Source organism: Tympanuchus pallidicinctus, unplaced genomic scaffold (assembly GCF_026119805.1).
Source record: "Tympanuchus pallidicinctus isolate F22 unplaced genomic scaffold, pur_lepc_1.0 scaffold16, whole genome shotgun sequence".
Lineage (NCBI taxonomy): Eukaryota > Metazoa > Chordata > Aves > Galliformes > Phasianidae > Tympanuchus > Tympanuchus pallidicinctus.
In genome coordinates, this window is record NW_026294679.1 from 27324206 (window position 1) to 27345673 (window position 21468).

Genomic DNA, 21468 nt, shown 5'->3' on the forward strand with positions numbered 1-21468 from the left:
AGTATTAGCCATCTTTGGAAAGACGGCTTGTAGTGGGTGTGTCAAGTCCATTTTGATTTTTCTCAACAGATATGGTCAAGTGTGAATATTATTCTGTAAGGTGTTTGCTCATACTTGTCGTTCGCAGATGTGAAAACGTGTTTCAATAGAGTATTTAGAAGAATGTTAAAATATGTCTGTTTCTAAAATTGCTTAGGTAAACATGCTAAAGTCATTGCTAATTCCAGTGAGCAAATGGAAGTGGGAGCTATATACTAGTACTTAGAACAGGAGGCTGGAGCTCAGCAGAAGGGTAGAGTCCTAATTCAAGTCCAGTCCCCTGCTGTAACTAACCACAGGTTAGCCACAGGAAAATCTTCTGGAAGATCTAGAGCCTAGTTTTGTAAGTAAATTTTTGAAGGACCTTGTTCTCATCAGTCTCTGTGAAATGCTAATTCTGCTCTTTCATCTAGTATAAGTTAATTGGGGTCTCACTCAGTCACTATAACAAGGACAACTGCTAGGACAAAATACTGTTTTGAAGAAGGTGTGTTTAAGTGGCTCTTGGCTTTGTGTTGATGCTTAGGCCGGTTCCCTTCATGTTATTAGACGTAAAGGCAATAACAAAGTCAATAAATGATTTTAAAATGTTTCAGAAACATCAGTCAGTTATTGATAATCCCTTGACTTTTTCAGTAGAGTGTGCAACTGATCTATTGTACATAGTTTTGCAGACAAATAGATACAATACACATTTTTTGGTCAAACTGCTATTTGCTTCTTGGTTCTTATTTTTAACCTCCTTTATGGAATAAATTGAGTTTATATGTAAAGCATTTAGTGTAGCACTGTAACCATTCTTCTCCTCAGAGCTGATTGATTTTGGTTGGTTATTAATTGTGGGTGGGTGGTTTTGTCATACCATGAAGTTCCATATTGGTAAGTAGTGACCAGTTTCAAAACTGTAGAAGTTAGTTCTGCAGTGTAACTTACAGTTGTCACATGGCTAACTTTTAAGATTCTTTTCTCCTCACTGGATTGTAAATATAAACTGGACTTTAAATCTTTGTGTTTAAATGTGGAGTCTATGGCAGATCTGTGGTTTGTGTTGTGGGGAACTTTCTAATAACTGCTTTTTTCTGCAGCTCAAGGGATTGTGATCTTTGCTGTGTGATATTTGTTCTCAGAATGAAAACATAAGTTATGCTTCAGTCTTGCTCTAGAATGCAGGTTAGGAGTCTTTCAGAATGCTAAAGATTCCAGGCAAATGCTTTGGCATTCAGGACATTCCCACACTCACTCACAGACTGCATATTTGGACCTGATGTGCCAGCAGGGTAAATTTAAAAGTTCATCAGTGCCTGCTGTTGGGCTAGCACAACTGAGAGTTACCATCCTTTCGGCGTCTCTCCAAATCTCTTTTATAGGTTGCAGATCATCAGAGGTAAACATATGTTCAGGACATAATGTCTTATTTTCATTTCCTGCAAGCTGACTGGAAGGAACGCATGTTTTGTTTGGTTTCAGAAATACTTCTACTTTCCTTTGCTTTCTGTTTTAGAGAAACAATGTATCATACATAGAAATTGTACCGTGACTCTTGCAATGTTTGAAAGTGATTCTCCCCATATAATTGTGTTGTTTTTTTTTCCTGTGCCAAGCTCAATACATTGATTAGAGGACTTGCACCTAAAGTTGTTAAGGAATGCGTTAAACATAATTTCAATATTTGTTCTGCAGAGGCCTTCACCACGAAGAAGTAACAGCCCTGACAAATTTAAACGTCCCACTCCTCCTCCTTCTCCAAACACGCAGACCCCTGTGCAGCCACCTCCGCCACCACCTCCTCCACCTGTGCAACCTACGGTCCAATCCGCAGCATCGCAGGCAGCCACTTTTCAACATTCAGTGCATCCCTCCTCTCAGCCTTAGTGCATGTGCTCAGCAGTCTGTATGTCAGAATTGGACTCATAACATGGAGCAGTTTACTAAAGCCAAAGGCTTACTTGGCATATTTGGATTTGACTTATTTGCACTGAGGTTATATAGGCTTCACTGTTAATTGTGTTGTAAACGTTTGTATAAAAATGCAGCCAGTGTTGTGGGTCTACAACACTAACTTAACGAAAATTTCCATCAGTGTTTACTTGAACTACATGTATGTCCATTCTCTGGCTGGAACATTTGCAACTCTGTTTGGTAATACGACATTATGTCGTTTTGCTTGGCTCCAAAGCTTCATTTTCCTGGCTTCTAGGTTTGTAAAATTAAAGGGATACCTTTCTATATTTTTTCATGACAATTTGCATAAAGTTAAAGGCATGATGGGCTATCTGATAAATTCTGAAATATTACAGTGTTTTACCAGGCTTGTGGAAAATTAGCACTACGTTTCAGTCATTTGAAATAACAGCTTCTAGCGCAAAAGTGAGTCAGTCACCCTAATCAGTGCCCAAGACACATACTCTATTGTATTACGTAGTAAATAAGCTTAATTCAGCACACAGGACACATCCATACTTCTGTTTAAAAACACCTCAAACGTATGGTGCAGTGTGAATTTTAAGGAGAGGGAGCTGACTTGCTGGAGTATATGGAATGTACCATTTGTGGACCTTAAGATTTAATTATTTCACTTGACGTTTACATTAACCTGTAAGCTGTCCATACGGTGTGATCTGTCGCAGTTAACTTAGAGCTCTAAGTGTGGTCCTGCCCACAGGTTACTGATAGCTGATTGAAGTGTGCTCTTTGATTTTTTGCTGCAGAAGGCAACATGATTGTAGAAAACAGCTGATTATTTTTTCCTTGTTAAAATATATTAATTGTGATTTCCCTAAAACAAAGATTAAACAAGTATTTGAAATGTTCAAGTCTGTTAGATAACAAGATGTACAATGAGCATATAGGAATATATTGGCATAACAGCCAAAAATGTTGTATTACTTGATAGAAACAGAGTACAAGAAAGTAGCACAACATGGCACTAATGAATGCTTATTTAGCAGCCTAAGCCGGTACAATGTATAAAGAAATATGTTTCAAATACATTCTTTGCATTCATTTAGCACAAATAAATTGTTTGGTTTCACTTTGCAGTGGAACAAAGTGTCACTTCTTGGTATTGACATCTTGCTCAGTTTTATTTTTCCTGAGGTTCCTGTTGAGTACTGAGGTTTATATATTATTGATGATTTCAAGTGGTTTACCTCATCTATATGTGGGCCATGGAAAATGACAAGAGAATGTTTATTTTATGAGAATATGTATCTGGCTATAATCAGAGCAGAACGTGAGTAATTTATCTTTTGTTTACAAAAATTTGTTTGACATGCCTATGCTTTATTAAGGACACTTTTAAGAAGGAAGTACAGCATTTTGGTAGTATAGTAAGACTTGTACATGTATTTTCCATGTTTGCCGCTCAACTATTCAGTAAGAGTTGAAGGTTGAATATCTTCATAAAATCAGTGCTCTAAATCAAAGTAGTAAGTTAAAACAGTGTTGTAAAAGGTTCAGCTTATGGCAAAACTAGAATTTATTCATTCTATCTATGTAGTTTCGGCTCATAGAGAATTTAGAGAAATGCATACCTAGCCTATTACACTTGTTAAACCAGTGTGGGATCAAGTGCATTATCAAATTACTTTAGTTATGACAGTGACTTTCTGATAAAGTGATACTCAAGATTGTGGCAGATCTACAATTCGACCAGTGCTTCCATCTGAAAATAACTGCCCATGGCAGGTGCTCATTTTTCCACAGAGGAAATACAGCTGTGAGCATTACCATTAAACGCAGCTCCTGAATCAGTGGTAGGATTGCATGTGAGAAGATGATAGGCAGTCAGAGGTGAGACTAAGGTCAAGATAGGTAGGATTGGTTTTGTAAGCTGAAGAGAAATAAAAAATATATATTCTTTTATAAGCAGGATTCCAGCTTGATCATATCACTGTTGAAAATGGTGTCCTCCTTTCTGAAGTGCTTTGAGATTTTTGGCCGTATGACTCTATGGAGTACGAGCCAATAGTAGTACTAGTATAAATGCTGGGGGTGGGGGAAGGCCTTTGATAATGTTGTATAAGGACCTTAAAATAGAAATTTGCCTCGAATAACATTTGATGCATATTCCAAAACTGAATTTGTGTAACTCAATTCAGCTGCTGTTATGAAGTGTCTTAGTGAACTCTCCGTATTATTCCAATGGGACTGTTACCAGATGAAAGTAAAGAACTGCCAAATGTATACTAAATCCTGAAAGTGTAACAAGCCACTAAATTGGCCTTACCTAATTAAGAACGTTGAACAAACTTGTGCTTGCAATCAGAAGTGTTAAGCTCTATTTGTAGTCTTTTTGAAGAAGATAAGGAATTGTGCACAACCATGTCCTAATAAATGTAAATGGATTTTCAGTTTTCTTTGTGAATTATAATAATGAATTATCATTCTGCAGTGGTGATTTTGTGAGAATCTTCCATAGGCTAGAGAAACTCCTCTGACAGAGAGGTCTGGCTTAGCTTCTTTATTTTATCTGAGAAGCATCCGGGTAGGTTTCTGCTGTTGTCATCATTTATGATGCCTGTGGGTTACACGATGCATCATCGCGAGTTGTGCAAGGTCACAGGAGCAACTTTTAGCCGTGATGAACATTTTGTGAGTGTGCCTGTTTATAGCTGAAGGTTTAAAATAAATAAATAAATCTTGTGGCTGTTTCAGCAGTACTTACTTCTCTGACAACCAAACAGCTTTCTTTTTTACTTTTTCTCTCAAGGGATCTGGTTTCGACACTGGAATGCAGCTGATCTCTGTAGAGCATTGAGTTCATTTTATCCAGAATTTGTTCCAGAGGAGTTCTTTGGAAGAAGAGATGGGATTGTTCGGAGATAGTCTTCCAGCTAAAAGCCAGATAAGATTGTTTTAATTATATCTACTCCTCTAAGAGCATATTCCCAAGGTCAAAAAGGATTATCAGAGATTCCCAAGAAAGTAACATTCAAAGACAGTAGCGTCTGTCTTGCTGTACCAGAGCTAAACAGGACTCCTTGTCCTGTTAAAATCAGATTCATGAAGCCATCTCTCTGAGTGGAACTTCAGTGCACTTCAACTGAATGAAAAGTACAGTCTTGGAAGCAACGAAAATGTTGGAATTTCCTGGAATCTGTGCAAGCTGCACTGTTAACAGGAAACAATTTAGACTCCATATATTTTGTTAAATATGGAAGCTGACCATGGAGCCTTGGCTGGTTTTGGCTGGCAAAGGTCACAGTCTTTCATTCTCAATATTAGTTATTGCTTACTAAGAGGATGCATCCAGGGACCTCTTTAAAGTCTTATAGCGGTTTGGTTTGGTTTGTTTTTTTCTTTTTTTTGTTTCCCCCTCTAATGTTTAGTTTTACAGGCAGTATAAGTTCTAATCCTATTCCATTTTTTTCCAATGTTTCCTTTGTTTTAGTCATAGCAATTGGCTTCTTTTTGATCTGTGGGAGTCTACAGAGTATGAACTATGCAGAGCATATTTCTCCAGTTCAAGCCATCTCATAAAGAAACAGAAGGCTTATTAGTGTAAGCTATGAAATCTTGATACATGTGTACGTTGCAGCAACCTCCCTTAAGAGGAAGGAACTGCCTTCTTCAAGGAAGGAAAAACAAGGCCCATAAGTTCCAAATGAACTGTATTCATAGAGACAATCTGGTTTCCTCAGTTCTCAAATGAGGTGAATTTCTCTCCCAATCTTTTTTGGATTTGAACTAGATTTGTTAATTTTTATTTTTCTGTATTTTTTTTTAGTCTGCGTTTCACTGTAATAAGTACTCAGGATCTTTCGTATGCTCTTTGGATAAAAATCACTAGTCCCAGTACAAATAGAGGTTAAGAGACATTGCCATTTTGTGGATTGGAGAAAGCCACTCAGTGTGCCATAATGTGGCCTTTATGATTCAGTCTTAGTTCAGGTGGGATTGTATGCTCATAATATGATTTCTCTTTTTAGAAGCTATTCCTGTGCTTGCATTAGTAATGTGCCCTGAAGAAGAGGGAGAAAATGCAGAGATTTGGTGCTGCATTAACAGACAGCTGCTACAGTAGGAAGAATAATTTTTGTTCCTTTCCTGTTCAACTAGTTGGGCTCCAAAGAAAAGTACTACCTCATCTTTACGTTGGGATGATGTGGCTGCAGAGTCAGTAGAAATGTAGCTATGCTAGGCTTTTTTCAGCATATATTACCCAGACAGGAGTCTTTCTTCACTGCAGCTGGGCTCCAAAGGTTATAAAGCTTTTGTAGATGGGGAGTGGAGAGTTGGCCAGATGGTTGAGGTTGAGAAAACTGCATGTTCCTGTAGTAAGTTGCTGCTCAGAGTACTCTTTGGCTAGGCCTGAACCACGACATTTTTCAAAGAGCTGTGTTGCAGTTGTTTTTTTTTTTTTTTAAGTTCTTGGTGCTGGTATCTAATTAAAAAAAAAAAAAAAAAAAAGTGATTCCCCTTTCCACAGAAATATTGGAAGTAGTGTTCTACTTGCAAAGGTGAGTTTTCTCACTATATGAATTGATGTTGTATCTGTAAACAAAGGCATTTTGTTCTAGTGGTAAAGCCTAAGCTGTCCAAGGCACTTTAGTTTGTGATTGCTGACTTTTGTTTTGGCAGGTGTTTCAGATGAAATCTAAGCCTCCTGTGGAGGAAGAAAAAAATCACCTGACAGATGTAGACTGTTCCTTTCCTGCAGAAATTCAGCAATTTCCTCAAATGCAAGTAAAAGTGGAACTAACGTCCTTGAGCTTTTCTGAAGCTTATATTTAATTTCAGTACATCAGTGATTGCTCTTACGTGTTTAGGGAATCTCTGAAGCCTTATTCTAGGTTGGATGTGTGTCTAGTTGGTTATTCCTTTGTTTTCCTGCTCCTAGGGAAGGAAACCTGTTCAAATTTGGATCCAGTTTATAAATACATCAGTTAATAACAACAGTCAAAGTGCAGATTTGTTGAGTGTGAATCCAAGTGGTGACTTAAAAACATTACACTGTGTTGGTGTGAATCAGATCTTATAACTGAAAGAACCTCAGATACAAAAGTTTGTTGTTGTTTTTTTTTAACAGATTACATTTTATTCCTGTATTAGCTGTATTACTGCTTTGTTGTATATCTCAACGTGTTTACATATATTTGTAATTGTTACAATGTGTCTGTAATCAAGCTCATCTGTGCCTTCATGCAGATTTCCAATAAACACTTGATTTTTTTTGTATTTACTTGTATTGAAAGACTATGGGGTGGATGTATATTTCCTTCTATCAGCTTGCCATCACTGAGGTGAAGAGAATGAAAACTAAGAATCGGTGAAAGATATGTGCTTGTCTGTTTTTGCTGTTTTTGATTCTAATTGGACTGTTTCTGGTATTTTCACTTAAGTGGCTGATTGGAGAATCTGGGGATTACCTTATTTGTACAATAAAGTTTGTACCTGAGATGCTCTTTGCTTTGAATCAGATGTGGATATTCAAGGTACAATCAGCTGTGCATATTTGATTCCTTAGCTTTACTTCCATCTTGGAAAAGTGTAGCTCTGTCTCTTGAGCTGTTATTGTGGGGAAAATCATAGAATGATAGAATGGCTTGGGTTGAAAAGGATCACAGTGATCATCTAGTTTCAACTCTTTGCTATGTGCAAGGTCGCCAACCACCAGACCAGGGCTGCCCAGGGCCACATCCAGCCTGGCCTTGAATGCCTGCAGGGATGGGGCACTAAAAATTCCAGAACATCTTTCACAGTTAAATATGTATATTTGACCTCCAATTTCCTTCCAGTGAGATTTATCTCTTTTTTTTTGCCACAGCAAGAACTTTTGATCTTAGTAGGCCTGCACACCTTGCGGGTACTTTTTGATGATTTGGGACATGGGCCCTATCGTACATTCTTGAGTCTTAAGAAGTTTACGACGGTACAGCTACTATTCTATTCTATTTGTGAGTGGAAGAGAAGGGAGAAATGTTCCTTTGCACGTATTAAAAGGTTTGCTTTCTGTTTCGTAGTTTGGAAGAGAATACCTTCCAGTTTTTTTGCACTGCTAAAGGTTATAGTGTCTGGTAGTCTGTTACAGTTTTTCATGATTTTTATTGTAGTCAAACATTGACAGCTTAGGTAGTTCTATTTTTGACATATTCTGCCATATTCTAATGGAGACTTATCTTAAAAATCCACCACAATTTGTACTGTTTGTACTGTTTTGTCTTTGTTAAAGCATTGTATTGATTAATATAAATTTACGGATATTTTTGTTATTTGTAGTGAACACTTTGATACTGTGACATTGTGTTAACTGTCTTTGAGTGAAAGCAGCAATAAGAACAGTCCTAGCATTTTTATAGTTGCAGTGTGTTGAATTATAAGCCTTAGATAGCTAACAGTGGTGGATATGCTTCTGAAACTTGTGTAGGTGCTTTGTTTTGTTGTCCCTTGTGAAATCTGTTTTTGTCATCTTCTTATTGTTGTATGCGTTCATGCATTAACTTAGCACAGAGTTTGCCTGCACAGCATACTTTTTGTGTACTTTGCTGTATTGCCAAATTTCTGGGCTTAGATCTTAGCCTTGGTAGCACTTCTCAGTTGTCCTTTGTTCATCTTCTATTCAGTGTCCAAGTGTTACCAAACTGCTTGGATGGATCCACTTGTTCCTGCCTTGTTCAGCTCCTTCTCTGGTACGTATCTGTATGCACACTCTCTGCTCTGCATTTCCTGTGTTCCTGTGTATGAATAAGAGTTGCTGCTTTACTTTGTACTCTTTTCTCACTGACACTATAAAGAGCATGTTGTCCATTTAATCTGGTGATAATATATACAGGAAAATCCCTGTAGCATGATGACTGCAGGTTCTAGGGCAGCAGGACATGTGAGTACTTCTGCAGTGAAATGCTGATCTAGCTCTTCTGTGTTATTCTGTTCCTACAACACAGTATTTCATCAGATGCTTTTATTCTCTCCACTGCTGCAAATGCTGAGCAATCTGTTCTGCCTGTCTCCTTGTGAGTAGCCTGCTTGATACTGATGCACCTGGTGAGAGTGTTGACCAGTGAATGAGCTGTGCTGATGCTGTTTGTCTTCATGCCTTTCATCTTTTCTCTGACATTTGTCTGAACTGAAAGGAGTAAATTGAATTCTTCCAGAAGACAAAATGAGAAGAATATGCATGTGATCAGTGTAATTTCAAGTTCCTTTGTCCATGTGATCTCCTCTTTAAGTGGTTCTTCTTTATTTCTTCTGGAGCTTGTACTGGGAGAGCAGGTTCTCAGCATTGCAGTAATAAAAATTCCGATAAACTGCTGAGAGCAGAAAATAAACTCTGCATTGTAAAGTAAGCAATTTTGATAACCTTAATCTTTATCTAGAATGCCAGTAGGAGTATCAAGTTGCTCACGCATTATTATACACTTTTTCTCTGGCAATTATGGGCAATTATATACCTTTTGAGGTGTAAGGTGAGAGGTGAACAAAATATCCTTCAGTGCAGAAGCAAGAAGAGTTTGAAATTAGTCCTGCATTTCCCAGATGGAGATTTAAGATGCCTGTGAAAGACCATTAGGTCTTTGGAATGCAAAAAACACTGAATGCGAGTATAGGGGAGTAATGCTTTTCTGCCTGAGGGCTCGTCATGGAATTGGCTACAGCCTCTTCTGTATCCCTGGAAGAGAGAAAGTCTTCTTGTTAATCAGTGTGTTGGTGGTGATGCCTGCTCAGGCAAACGTTTTTGTTTTTTTTTTTTTTTCTTTTGAGTGACATAGAGTAAAAGATTATTTAGAAATAAGAGTAAAAGCTGGACATCAGGTATTTTAAACAAAATCTGTCATGAATTTAATGAAACCCGAACAGTGGTCTGTGATAGTCTCAAATGCATGTTGTGTGATCATCTCTGTTCTTTCAACAAGGCAGAAGCTCCTGACTAGTGGTTCTGATCTAAACAGCGCAGGTACTTCTCACAGTAGAGATGAGTTGAGGAAATTACAGGGATCTCACAGAACATCTGGATGTAGCCAACTGTGTTTAGGGCCTGGAAGTGTTTAATCCACATCTGCAGTGTTGTATATCAGCAACATCTTAATGTTCACTGAAACTATTTAGAAATGAGTTTCTGTGCATGAGTGGTTAGAATAAAGTCTTATAATACATCCTTGAGTACTGTCACTTATCCAAACATATTTGTATGTAACTGTTATCTGTTTGCTGGTCCTGCACAGAGAACTTACAGCAAATTTAGTGAATCATAAATATAATAAGTTGTATTTAAATTATTTCCAAAATAAATGTTAGCCATGACAACGTATTAAGGAATTAATCCTGTTAAATGTTACTACATTCTTCACGCTATTACGGAGCTCTAGGTTTAGTATGACTGTTGTCTTGACTGTTTAATGAAGGACTTTATTAATGCAGTTAGTTCCTAGAGGTAGTAAAGGATTCCGAAGTTAAGGGTTCTGAAATCAACTATTTCATATTGTGAAAAGTCATGAAGTTTCTTTTAAAACCTTGTGTGTAGACTGAAGTGTCTCTTATTTTTAAGTGTATGAGTATTGGCTCTGTGTAACTGAAGTTAATTTCTGAGTTAAGTGCAGAGCAAAACCTATTTTTTGGCTGAAATACCCCAATAGCTTCCCAAAGATGCTCTGGGAATGTGATGCCCTTTTTCTTGAATCTCCCTGATTCAAGTGTCAGTGCATTGGATGGATGGTTTGTGAGAGTCAAAACTACAGAGTAAAGCTTTGACTTTTATGTTTATCGTATGTTGTAGAAACCCACCTAATTGAAAGGAGAGCACTTTGCACTAAATCCGTATTAACTGTAATTTCAACCCAAATCTTACCTAGATTCTTGTAAACACGTGGTCTCTTGAGAACAGTCACCATTCTTAGCTCGTCTGGAGTTTAATGCATGTGTTTGATGGGTTTGGTTTGTTTTTCTAGAGAGAGATCACAGAATCACAGGAATTGGAAGAGACCTCAAGAGATCATCAAGTCCAAACATCCGTGCTTATATGAACGTGGCTAGAAATATTACTAATGTTCTTCCAGTTTTACCACCTCTCCTAGTTCTATGCATCTGCCTGATCTGTAGCAGGAAGACAAAACAAAGCCCATTTCAGATTCAACACTGTATCATAGCTTTAGCACAGCCAGCATGTGAGCTGGAGCCCTCACTGCAGTCTGTCTGGTTCTGGCTTGTTCCTATCTTTGCAAAGAATGGGGGGAGGGAAGAGGTATGGAAAAAAAAAGAGCAAGGAAAACAGAAGAAAAGTAATTGGCTTCTGTGATTTCACCTCCCACATATGCTGAGAGCAAGAATCCCTGACAGGTTTTTACACTTCTGACATGCAACACAGACTGCTGCTTCCAGGGCAAGACTGTCGGGCAAGGAAAGTTTTAGGTTTTCAGTTTCTGTTTTAATGTATAACAGCTTAACTTACCTACCCACCATTTTACAGAAAGTTATGTGAATAATGAAACAAACCGCTGTGAGTAATGCGTGACAGCAGTTTGGGTGTGCCAGATGGATAACGGGAGGACAGGGCACAACGTGAACAGAGTAAGTTCCTTTACACTGGTTAAAAACCCAGCGAGTGGGGAATCGATCTTGTTTTTGAAGAAGAAATTGACCTTTTTGCTGGAATTAATAGTTGTGGATTTTTTGTGTTTATTTTGTTTTGTTCTGTTTTGTTTTTCCTTAAGTATTTCCATTTCACTATTGAAATATTCTGAATAATATTCTTACTCTGAAACATATTCTTAGTTTCAGGATGTGTCAAGCCAAACAAGGCATCTCCATTTTCCCAGGTTATATATTTTTAAAAATGAAAGGAAAGTAATTTCCCAAAGATTCCCACTATTTGGCTAGACAGGATGTCTGATGATAGTGATACAATTTACTGTAAGTATGCTGGGAAAAGCTGTGAAGTGCTGGATAAACAGTGCACTGATTGAACTGATCATGACTGAGAGTCTGTCAGGCTACAAGTTTCACTTCTTTAGAAGTTCTTTTGGTTTTTTTAACATGCTACCAGGTTTATTTGCCCTTTTCTTCTTTGATCTTTTGCTGCTTGGTTCTCATGCTCGTCTGAATCTTTTGTCCATACTGCTTGTTAGCAGTCTCCTATACTTGCTGGGGCAGCTTCCTTTTACTACTGCAGAACTGTGTTTCAGTGATTTTTTTCTTATAAATGATACTGAAACTGCCAAACTTAACTGTCATTTCATAGTAGCCCCATTAGCTGCTGACAGAACAACTTCAGTGCTCTCATTTTTCTGTTTTCTCCTTGTCTTCCAGATTCCTTCTTAATAAACTGTTCTGGGAAGGAGTTTGTAGTGGTTTGCTTATTTTACAGCACTGTCACCTACCTGATATTATTTAAATGTATTATGGCAAGGAAGCTTTTTAGATGTAATTGAGCAGACATCAATGAATCTTTGATTCCCAAAATACTAGGATTTATTGATAGCAGAAGTTAGGACTTACCTAGATATTGTGGGTCAGCTGTTGTTCATACTGGTGAAATAGCAGTTGTAAAATAGCTTGGGAACTAGACAAGTAGAAATGAGAACTGAGTTTGGTTGCAAATTCCAAATGGATCAGCAGATTTCAAAATTAACTTTGAAGTCTTCTACACCTTCCTGAAAAATTCACGGTGATTTCTAAACTGAGCTCTTCCTCCCGGGTTCAGATCTCAGATTTCAGTGAAAGGCACTGCAACGTCATTCCTGTGGGGCAAAAGGGGCCAACATGCTGCTTTCTCCTTATCTGTCCACTGATACTGAAGTTGCCCTCGTGATAATCAGGGTTTACTTTCTTCCTCCACAGCCAATCCCCAAAAGTAGAACAAGCAATAAAAACCTAACATGCTCTCTTCTGCTTTCCCATCCCAGCTTTAGGGTTAGGTTGGGGGAGGTCTCAGTGAAGAGCAATGGATTAGCAAAAACTTTTTTCTTAGCCCCTTCCCAAGTGTTCTACTCAGAGGCAAGGATCCCGTAGCTTCTTTTTGCTTTCCAGAGCAGTTGTGTAATTACTGCAGGACATCAAAAACAGGTAATGGAAGCTGTGAAGGATGATTTCCATCTCTGAACTGGAGAAAGTTAAGGTGGTTTGTCAGCCTACCCTGAGGCAAAAAACTTCCCTTTTAAAAAAATAACAATGTTCTGGGATTGCAAGCTTAATTAGCTGTCAGCTTACTCAAGTTTTAAATTCATATTTCTTCACCTGTTTTACTTTAAGTCTTTTGACTGGGGTAGATCTGCTCTGAGATTGTTTTCCTCACTGGTGTTTGTTTAAAAAAATAAAAATAAATAAACTGCAATATGAAGCAATGGCATTTTGTACGAAGACCTGTACTTAAGATGCAATCTAATTACATATTAAGTCAATGTCAATTGAACTTTTGGGCAAACTATAACCATAGATACTTCTTTTAATGATTATCCAGTGCAGAGGAAAGAGGAAGAAGTAACGTGTCAGTTCATGAACATTAACTGTGTGGGAATGCTATGTGTTAAAAATAAATTCTAAGTCTGTGTAGAGATTTTGAAAGTAAACTTTCTTCGGTGTCTCAAATATTTCCAAAATATATAAGTATATCCAAACAAGAACAGCCTTTTCCCCCCACAAGATAATGGGTTTTTTGCCTCTCAAATCCCTTTAATATCCTTGCAGATACTTGTGTCTCTTCTAAGGACCTTCTCAGTAACTAAAAATAGGTCACATAAATCAATGGAGAAATAACCTTACTCTAAGATGAGACTCACAAGTAGAGAGAAGAAGCTGACCAGTTTACTCTAAGCTCAAATTTTCTAACCAATACTCATTCAAAACACCTGTTTGTCGTAGTAATCTGATGATACTTTTTCTGGCTGCTCTATATGTCACATACCTAACATAAGGCTTGCTTGTAGAGTGATGTACTAAAACTTGAGTTTCTTCAAAGTTCTCACACGGTGATACCACCAGTCAACGCTAATTAAATGTCTTGAAAAAGATAAGGCAATTCCTCATTACTTATGGCACTGATAATACTGGATATTTGAAAATAGAAATTCTTGTAGTTTATTACTGTGTGCCTCAATTGGTATGGAATAATCTTTCTCTGGGCTCCATGATAAGCAAATGCATGTACGATTTAATATGGGATTATAACATTCTTTCTGTGCCCATTTCTGTGTATGTTATCCGTTAGCTGAATCAACAGTGTAAAAAAAACTGGATAACTGTGTACTTATTTCAGTGCACATTAACAGTCCTTAGAAAGTATTGCTCAAATGCATGAAGTATATGAGGAGTTTTTTTTTAATATTATATGACACGAATTAAAACGATTTAAAAACAATTTACAGAGCAAATCAGCAAGGTCTGTATGGACTAAGTATGGTTACAGAGATTCGCATTCTGAGGATGAGGAACAGATAAGAACAGATGGGCTTTATAATGCTTTAGAAGATCTTTAAAAGCCTGCTTGAATTATCCCCAAAATGCACGCCCCTGCAGAACCATGGCTTAGCCCTCAGTCTCATGGCATTGTTACAAGCATGTGTTGTGCACTTCAAGGTGGGACTCTGTTTCCTGTTGCATACTTGGCAGTGCAACCCTTTCAAGAAGCTTTCCTCTGAAAGTGGTCTTTTTTTGTATGTGTATTAAATGCACGCTTTTGCTTTGGGGAAAAACAAATTTGCTCCAAAATGTTGTGAATTCAAGGTAGAGACTTCAGGCTGTGTCTTAAAAATTAGATCATGACTCACATGTAACTTTTTGGACAAAAGCTTATCAGATCTTAACATCTATCATAAGAAGATCAAAGCCAGAAATCCTGCAAATGAATGTAGACTGTATGTCAAAATGTTATGAAATTACCGAGGCAAAATCCATTTATATTTACAGGAGTGTATTTCACTTCTCTGTTCAGCAGTGTCTGAATGACATCTAAATCAGTCATTTGGAACTCTCTTTACGTATATAATGGCACTGGATTTTCTGAGACTGGCATCAGTGAGCTGGTCTTTCTGCCTGCCCCTCCTAATCTCACTTTCAAGGTGGGAAGCTTCTGCTTTGGCATTGCCTAATCTGAAGTGCACTGCCAGAAGATTTACCTTTGCCTTGCTGATATGCATATTCCACAGCTTGTTTCATCCTCTGAGTGCAGAGATTTTATAGCTTAAAGGATACCAAAGCACCGTATTTGCCTTTCATATTCCTAGAGGGGATGTTTTCTTTTTCCTCACACACATCTCTTTTTTTTGGCCTGTGGTACCAATAAGTCTTAGGATCATTCCTTGTGAGATAAGGATAAGTGTTAACACCAGCTGTTGAAAACTCAGGTGCTATGAAGAATTTTTTCCTTCCTCCCTCAAAATGAATGACTGTTCCTGAACATTGATGCATGCTGGAGAGCTGTTAGTTTAAATGATACTGGTACTCCCACATGATTCTTGTTGCATTTGCTGCTTGATTTGCAGGGGCAGCAGGTGGTCCGTAAGACTTAAGTTGTACTGGCCAGGTGATGTTGTATAAGGAGTGTTATTTGTGAGAGAGGAGTATTGTACAGATCTGGTCAGAACTCATTCTGTGGATATGTTGCATTGGTAGCTGCTGCAAAGCAAAAACCTTCATCAGCTTGTTTTCAGGACAGAAATGAGTATGCAACATGCATATGTGCTAATGACAGTTTTGTTTTCTACTTTGTCTACTTGTTTCACTAGTTGTTGGACAAGTTGAAATATTCTACCTCAAACCAGATTGTGAAGGTTTCAAAGATAGATCTCGTTACGTGATTTCATTGGTAGGTGATGCACCTCAGAGCTGAACACTCATATTACATTGAGGTCTGGAACCATCCCAGGTGCTGACACTGCACAGCTCTGTCTCTGAGTCAGCACAACAGCACAGTACTCAATCTTGGCAGATCTGCTAGTCTGCTAAAATACAGCCTGCAAATCAGTCCTGATCTAGTAGTCTGGTAGCAAAGCTGAAAAGTCAAATGAAGTTTATCATAAATGTAGTTACACATTTATGCCTGGTTTATAGAGTACAAAGGAGTCTCCAGGCTGTTTCAGTGAAAATATGCTTGTTCATATTTGTACCTTTTCTACTTAGAAAGGTATTCTATGAATAAAATGATTGGCTCTGATCAAGAAAACACACAGAGGTTTCCAATTCTCTTCACAGTCACTGCTGTACAGTTAATGCAAGCTTGGAGAGAGTATCAGTACTGTGGTGGAACCAGTTATGTTTACACTGCAGTTGTCAGAGCAAATAACTTTTAAGCTAATTTAGTGACAGTACATTGTCCAAACTCTTCACAGATGTGGCTACTTGCTGGTACTTGATATAGATGATTTCAGTATAGTTGAATATTTAGCAGAATACAAGGATTAGCAAGCCAGAGCTAAAGCAAGTATTAGCAAGTGGAGGACAGGAGGTAGGAGTTAGCAGGAACCCCAGGCAGAAGTGGCAGGATTTCTGACTGGGCAGAGCCAGGACCAACACGTGTCCAGCACAAGCTGCCTCCTGCCTGGGGACGTGCAAGCCACTGCAGAAGCTCAAGGAACGTGTCTGCACAGACCCCACTTACCTGTTCTTTGCAAACTGAGCTGACTTGAAGAACTGGTCTTGAAAGCTGAAGCCCCTTGGTGAGCATGCTACTCATCTCGAGAGCCTTCATGGAGCTTCCCAAAGCTCAGATGACAAAGGCATAGGGGCAACAGTAGAGGTAAGCTTTTCTTGGTTATTGTTCCTCCCTACATACAAAAACATGCTTACAAACTTTCATTGGACATCGGTTATGATTATCTTGGGCCTGGGTGTGAATGCAAAGCCTCCTTGCTGTTCCTGAAGAACTCCGCATGTCTGCACTAAATGCAGACTAAGGGTGTTTACTGTAGACAAATCTATATTTAGACAGGCCTGGTGGCAGCTTAACATAGGTTTAAAATAAACCTCTTCCATTGTGGAACCTTCCTTTCCTTTTCATCCTTCCACTGAGTTTGTGTTGGCAATACAAAGTTAAAATACACAGGCCTTTGGGGACACTTCACGGGTATTTAGAGATAAATTGTGACTTGCTTTAGAACATGCTATGTAACAAACTGTAAGCATGACTACAAAAATGCAGTGTAATTTGAAATCTCTGCCTCTGTGACAACGCAAGATTAGGCTGAGAACAATATAGGAAATGAGGCTACAACTTAGCTGGCAAGGAAAAAAAATGACAACATTGAAGTAATGAGATTGCATTGAGATGAATTTAGGTCACTAGCTGTTTCGTACTGCTCCTATTAACCTCTCAATTTTGTTGACAATATAAATGCCTTCCTCAGTATTTTAATGTGGTTAACTAAGTGAGGGAAAAGCTACCAACTCTATTAACTTAATACTCTAGCAAGATGAAAAGTGTGTGTGTGTTGTCTGCAGAGAGACAAATACATCATCCTTCCTGCCGTGATCGATGGATGCCATTACATTTCAGCATGTGGTAATGGCAAGTAGATTAATTTTCATTAAGAAATAAGCAAACCCTCTTTCTGAGGGGCTTCCTCCAGTATCCGTGCCATGCCTTATGACTACCTTGACAAAAATACTTCCTTTGTAGTATGCTAAGATGGTCATTATTTCTGCTATGCAGGTGAAGTCATCTCCTTGGACTGTTCTGACAGAGGTTTCATTGAAAGATGGATGGCCAGCAGTGTAAGGGAGGTGATTGTCTCCCTCTACCCTGCCTTTCTAAGACTGCATCTGGAGTACTACATCTAGACCTGGGACCGCCAGCACAAGAAAGCTGTAGAGTTGTTGGAGTGGGTCCAGAGGAGGGCCACAAATGCTTGGGCTGAAGCACCTCTCTTAGGAATAAAGGCTGAGGGAGTTGGGCTTGTTTAGCTTGGTGAAGAGAAGGTTCCAGGCGAAACCCCACTGCCAACTTCCACTACCTGAAGGGAGCTTATAAGCAGGAGGGGGCTGTCTTTTGTATGGTCTGATAGTGATAGAACAAGGGAGAATGACTTTAAGCTGTAAAAGGGAAAATTTGGGTTAGATGTTAGGAACAAACTCTTTACTCGGAGGGTGGTGAGGCACTGGTACAGGCTGCCCAGAGAAGCTGTGGATGCCCCATCCCTGGAAGCATTCAAGGCTGGGTTGGATGGGGCTCTGGGCAGCCTCATTGAGTGGGTGCCAACCCTGCCCATGGCAGGGTGTTTGAAATTGGATGATCTTCAAGGTCTCTTCCAAACCAAGCCATTCTGAAATTCTAAATAGTTTTAACAATGACTAACAGCTACCCCCTGGAGAGTACCTGAGCATTTCTAGAGCAATTAATTGACACAGATTGTACACTGAGTCCCACTGGGAAGTCATCAGGCACGTGATGTGGTTGGTAACAGCCCTATCCATGTCATATGCTCGACGAGCAGATGCTGGAGATAGTTCTGTGTAACAAAGGTGTCATTGTTTTCTTAAAGGACCTTCTCTAATGCATTTTTGCCACCTCATCATGTCCTGTGTCATGGCTCTGATTATTGCAGTAGTCAGCCCTGGATTTGTAGCATGGCACCAGAGGGGATGTTCTGGTACTTGCTTTGTAAAGTTAACGCTGCTTTTCAGAAATAATAAAGACCTGGTTCTTTTATTTTCTATATAACAGATTTTTACTTTCAGCAGCGGATGAAAAAAGGTCTGATATTTGTGATGGAAAACAAAAAAGCCAATGTTGTGTAAGCCAGTCCACCTTCCTATAGGTAAGTAAACTATTCAGATGCCGTGTTCATATATGTACAACAGTTCAGGAAGAGGTGCAGTGTTCAGAAATGGGAAATAGATTGTATTTCCTTGTGAATGCTATTTTCTATGAAAGTGGATTGATTATTTGTATATTATGATTTTTTTTTTTTTTCTTTTTTTAACATAGAGATATTTTCACTGACATCTGGGTCTCTCATGTACCTGTACTTGTATGTATGAGTTCTGTTCCCAAGTGGGATGGCTGTGATTCTTGCCTCTCTCCTGTAAGAAGCCCTTTTCCAATTTACAGAGGAAATTGTATCTTTTCCTTAAGACAGATCTGAGTTATCCTAGTCTTACTTAAGTTTTGTTTTGCTGTGGGGGATGTTTCATGAGAGTAGTGCAGTAAGAGAAGACAGTTGAAAATCAGAAAATCTCCATACACCTGTGACGTATGCTGGCATTGATCTCAGTGAATTTATGGCTAACACAGAGGTCATGAGAGGCCTATGCCATAATAAATACGTCCTTTGTGTTCAGTAAAAGTGAATGCTCTGAGAAAAGAAAGGAATATTTCTTTGCTTGAAGATGTAGTACTGTCATTTTATTTCCATTTTACACAGTTAGCAAATGTTCTTCATGCTACCAGCAGTTATTTATCATTTCATATATACTATTGCATTTTTGTTGAAAGATAATTTTTTTAAAAAATGCCTTAAGTTACTGTGATTTTTTTCTTAATGTTCTAATACATACAATATAATTAATTTGGGAACCCAAATAGTTTGTTTATCAGCATAGAGAATGATAGACATTGGTCGATTAGTAAAATTACACTATGGAAAAGTTGTGATAGTTCCCTAGTTTATTACAAAAAACTTATTAAGCACATGTAGTTGTGAAATCTTGAGAAGACAGTCCTTGTGACTATAGTAGTTGAATGCATTGCATAGCAAAAATATTTAAATGAAGAACAAGATAAAATTGTTTTTGTTTGTTTGTTTGTTTGTTTTGTTGTTGTTTTTCAGGCAACATTTTCCTATTGTTTTTCCATGGCCTTATCACTTAAATGATTAGTGTGAGAACCTAAAAAAAAAAATCTTATACAGTAATGCAAAAGCTGCAAAGGTGATCATAGATTGCATTTTTCAAACTAAATGTCTACTACTTATTTTTTGTTACAAGTTTTGCATGTTCAAAAATGGCATTTATCTGGCGCATGTATTTTTGAAGATTAACTTAGGAGACTTTCTTTATCAGCATTTCAAAGTACACAGTCTGCCAGACAGCAGTTAGCCTGGCGATATTCTGAACACCTGCTTCAGGGCTGGTCCATCTTTCAGGACCTTTCAGAAGACCACAGTGTGGGTGCATTGTGCTGCATGTTGGCAAGGCAGATGAAGTGTTTCTGCTGCTGGACCTGGCTCTTGGCGCTGCATGCTGAGTTCCCTGTCAGCGCAGCCCTGATGGCACTAGGGACCATTGCAGTACCCTTTGGGCATCTGGGGGGAAATCAGAGTTCTTTGCAGCTTAAGCAATCTTGCTCCCTTTCACTCAAATCTTAAAGAAGGTGTAAAGATCCTGTTTAACGTGGTCCAGCAGCTTTGTTTTTTCTGCCTCTCACATGAAAGGTTAAATTATAACATATGACTGTCCTTTAGACTCTGTGACTTTAAACACAGATGTTTAATACATCCACGTAAATTATACTGATTGCTTTCCTCACCTTTTTTCCCTTCAATCATTAATGAATGTTTCCTACAAGAAAGTTAAAACACCCAAGCAGATGACGAACTTTGGACTTACTAGTTTGAAATTGTACTTCTAGAGTTAGTTCACCAACAGAGAGATCTTGTAAAGACTGCAAGTGTACAAAAGGGTGCTTGTCAGTCTGGACCACAGGTTAGAGGACAGTAGTAGATCTATTATGTGGAATAGTTCTGTGTTTCGAGGTTTTCCTCCGTAGCAGATTTTGTACCTTCTGATAATAAAACAACAGTAAAGAAAAACCATCACTTTAAACTGAGGAAGTAATTCCTTTGGGTTATTCAGCTCACCAGCTGCATTCAGTGCCTGGCAAGTACTCCTTCCAGGGGGCTGTATGGATGCACTCTACACTTCTCTATGCTCTCAGGAGCTGCCACTGCTACACCACCTGCAGAGCAGATCATCTATCTGTACACCCATACAGCTGCAAGTGACCTAGAATTGCACACCCTGAGATCATTCTAGACCAAAATAAGGTAATTTTTTAACCAAGTGTTGGTCTCATGTCTGGCCATGTTTTGTGAGTGTCTTTGCCCTTTGGATTCCTAAGCTCTAAGGCTGGGGAGGGCTGCTATAGGCTTTATTTGTGCTTCCCTTTGTTTTCTATTTTGCAGCAGAAGATTGAGAATTCTTCTGGTGATGTATAGGACAAAAGCGTAACTATTAAAGATGCAGCTGTGGCACTGTTACAATTTGCTTGCCTTTGAAGGCCCTTTAGGAGGGGTTTCTGATGTGAAGAAATGAGATTTATCACTGATTTGAGAACTAAGCCAAGTGGCAGCTGCCAAAGCACTGTAGGCTGTGAGCAAAAACCTGGAATTGGAGGGAGATATGTTGCTTGTTGCAAAACCAAGGATGGAGCAGACGTGGAGGAGGGCTTTGGTTGCTATGGCTCATTTTCATAGGACTGTTTTTTACTAGCAAGGCTGCCCTCTCACAATTATGATATGTACATGACTGGCTTGTTCATATGAAAGGCAGAGTTAAATTTAAAGC

At 38.6% G+C, this 21468-nt stretch overlaps 1 protein-coding gene and 1 long non-coding RNA gene across 4 annotated transcripts in view; one reads left to right on the forward strand and one right to left on the reverse strand.

Moving 5' to 3' along the window:
• CCDC6 (coiled-coil domain containing 6) overlaps positions 1-7218 on the forward strand; it is a 48164-nt gene extending 40946 nt beyond the window's left edge. Inside the window, exon 9 of the mRNA XM_052678185.1 lies at positions 1720-7218. Coding sequence (XP_052534145.1) covers positions 1720-1911 — 192 coding nt within the window. The 3' untranslated portion in view covers positions 1912-7218. The remainder of the gene's footprint in view (positions 1-1719) is intronic.
• On the reverse strand, positions 6388-16842 carry LOC128078191 (uncharacterized). 3 transcript variants are annotated; one of them, XR_008205362.1, is made up of 4 exons: positions 16568-16842; positions 12472-12713; positions 10826-11070; positions 6388-9649 (listed from the first exon to the last, which is right to left on the reverse strand). It is a non-coding gene; the product is annotated as an uncharacterized LOC128078191 (long non-coding RNA). The 3 variants fall into 3 exon arrangements; XR_008205363.1 differs by lacking the exon at positions 16568-16842 and having other exon boundaries at positions 10826-10921; positions 12472-13028; XR_008205361.1 differs by lacking the exon at positions 16568-16842 and having other exon boundaries at positions 12472-13028.
• Positions 16843-21468: the final 4626 nt, after the last annotated feature.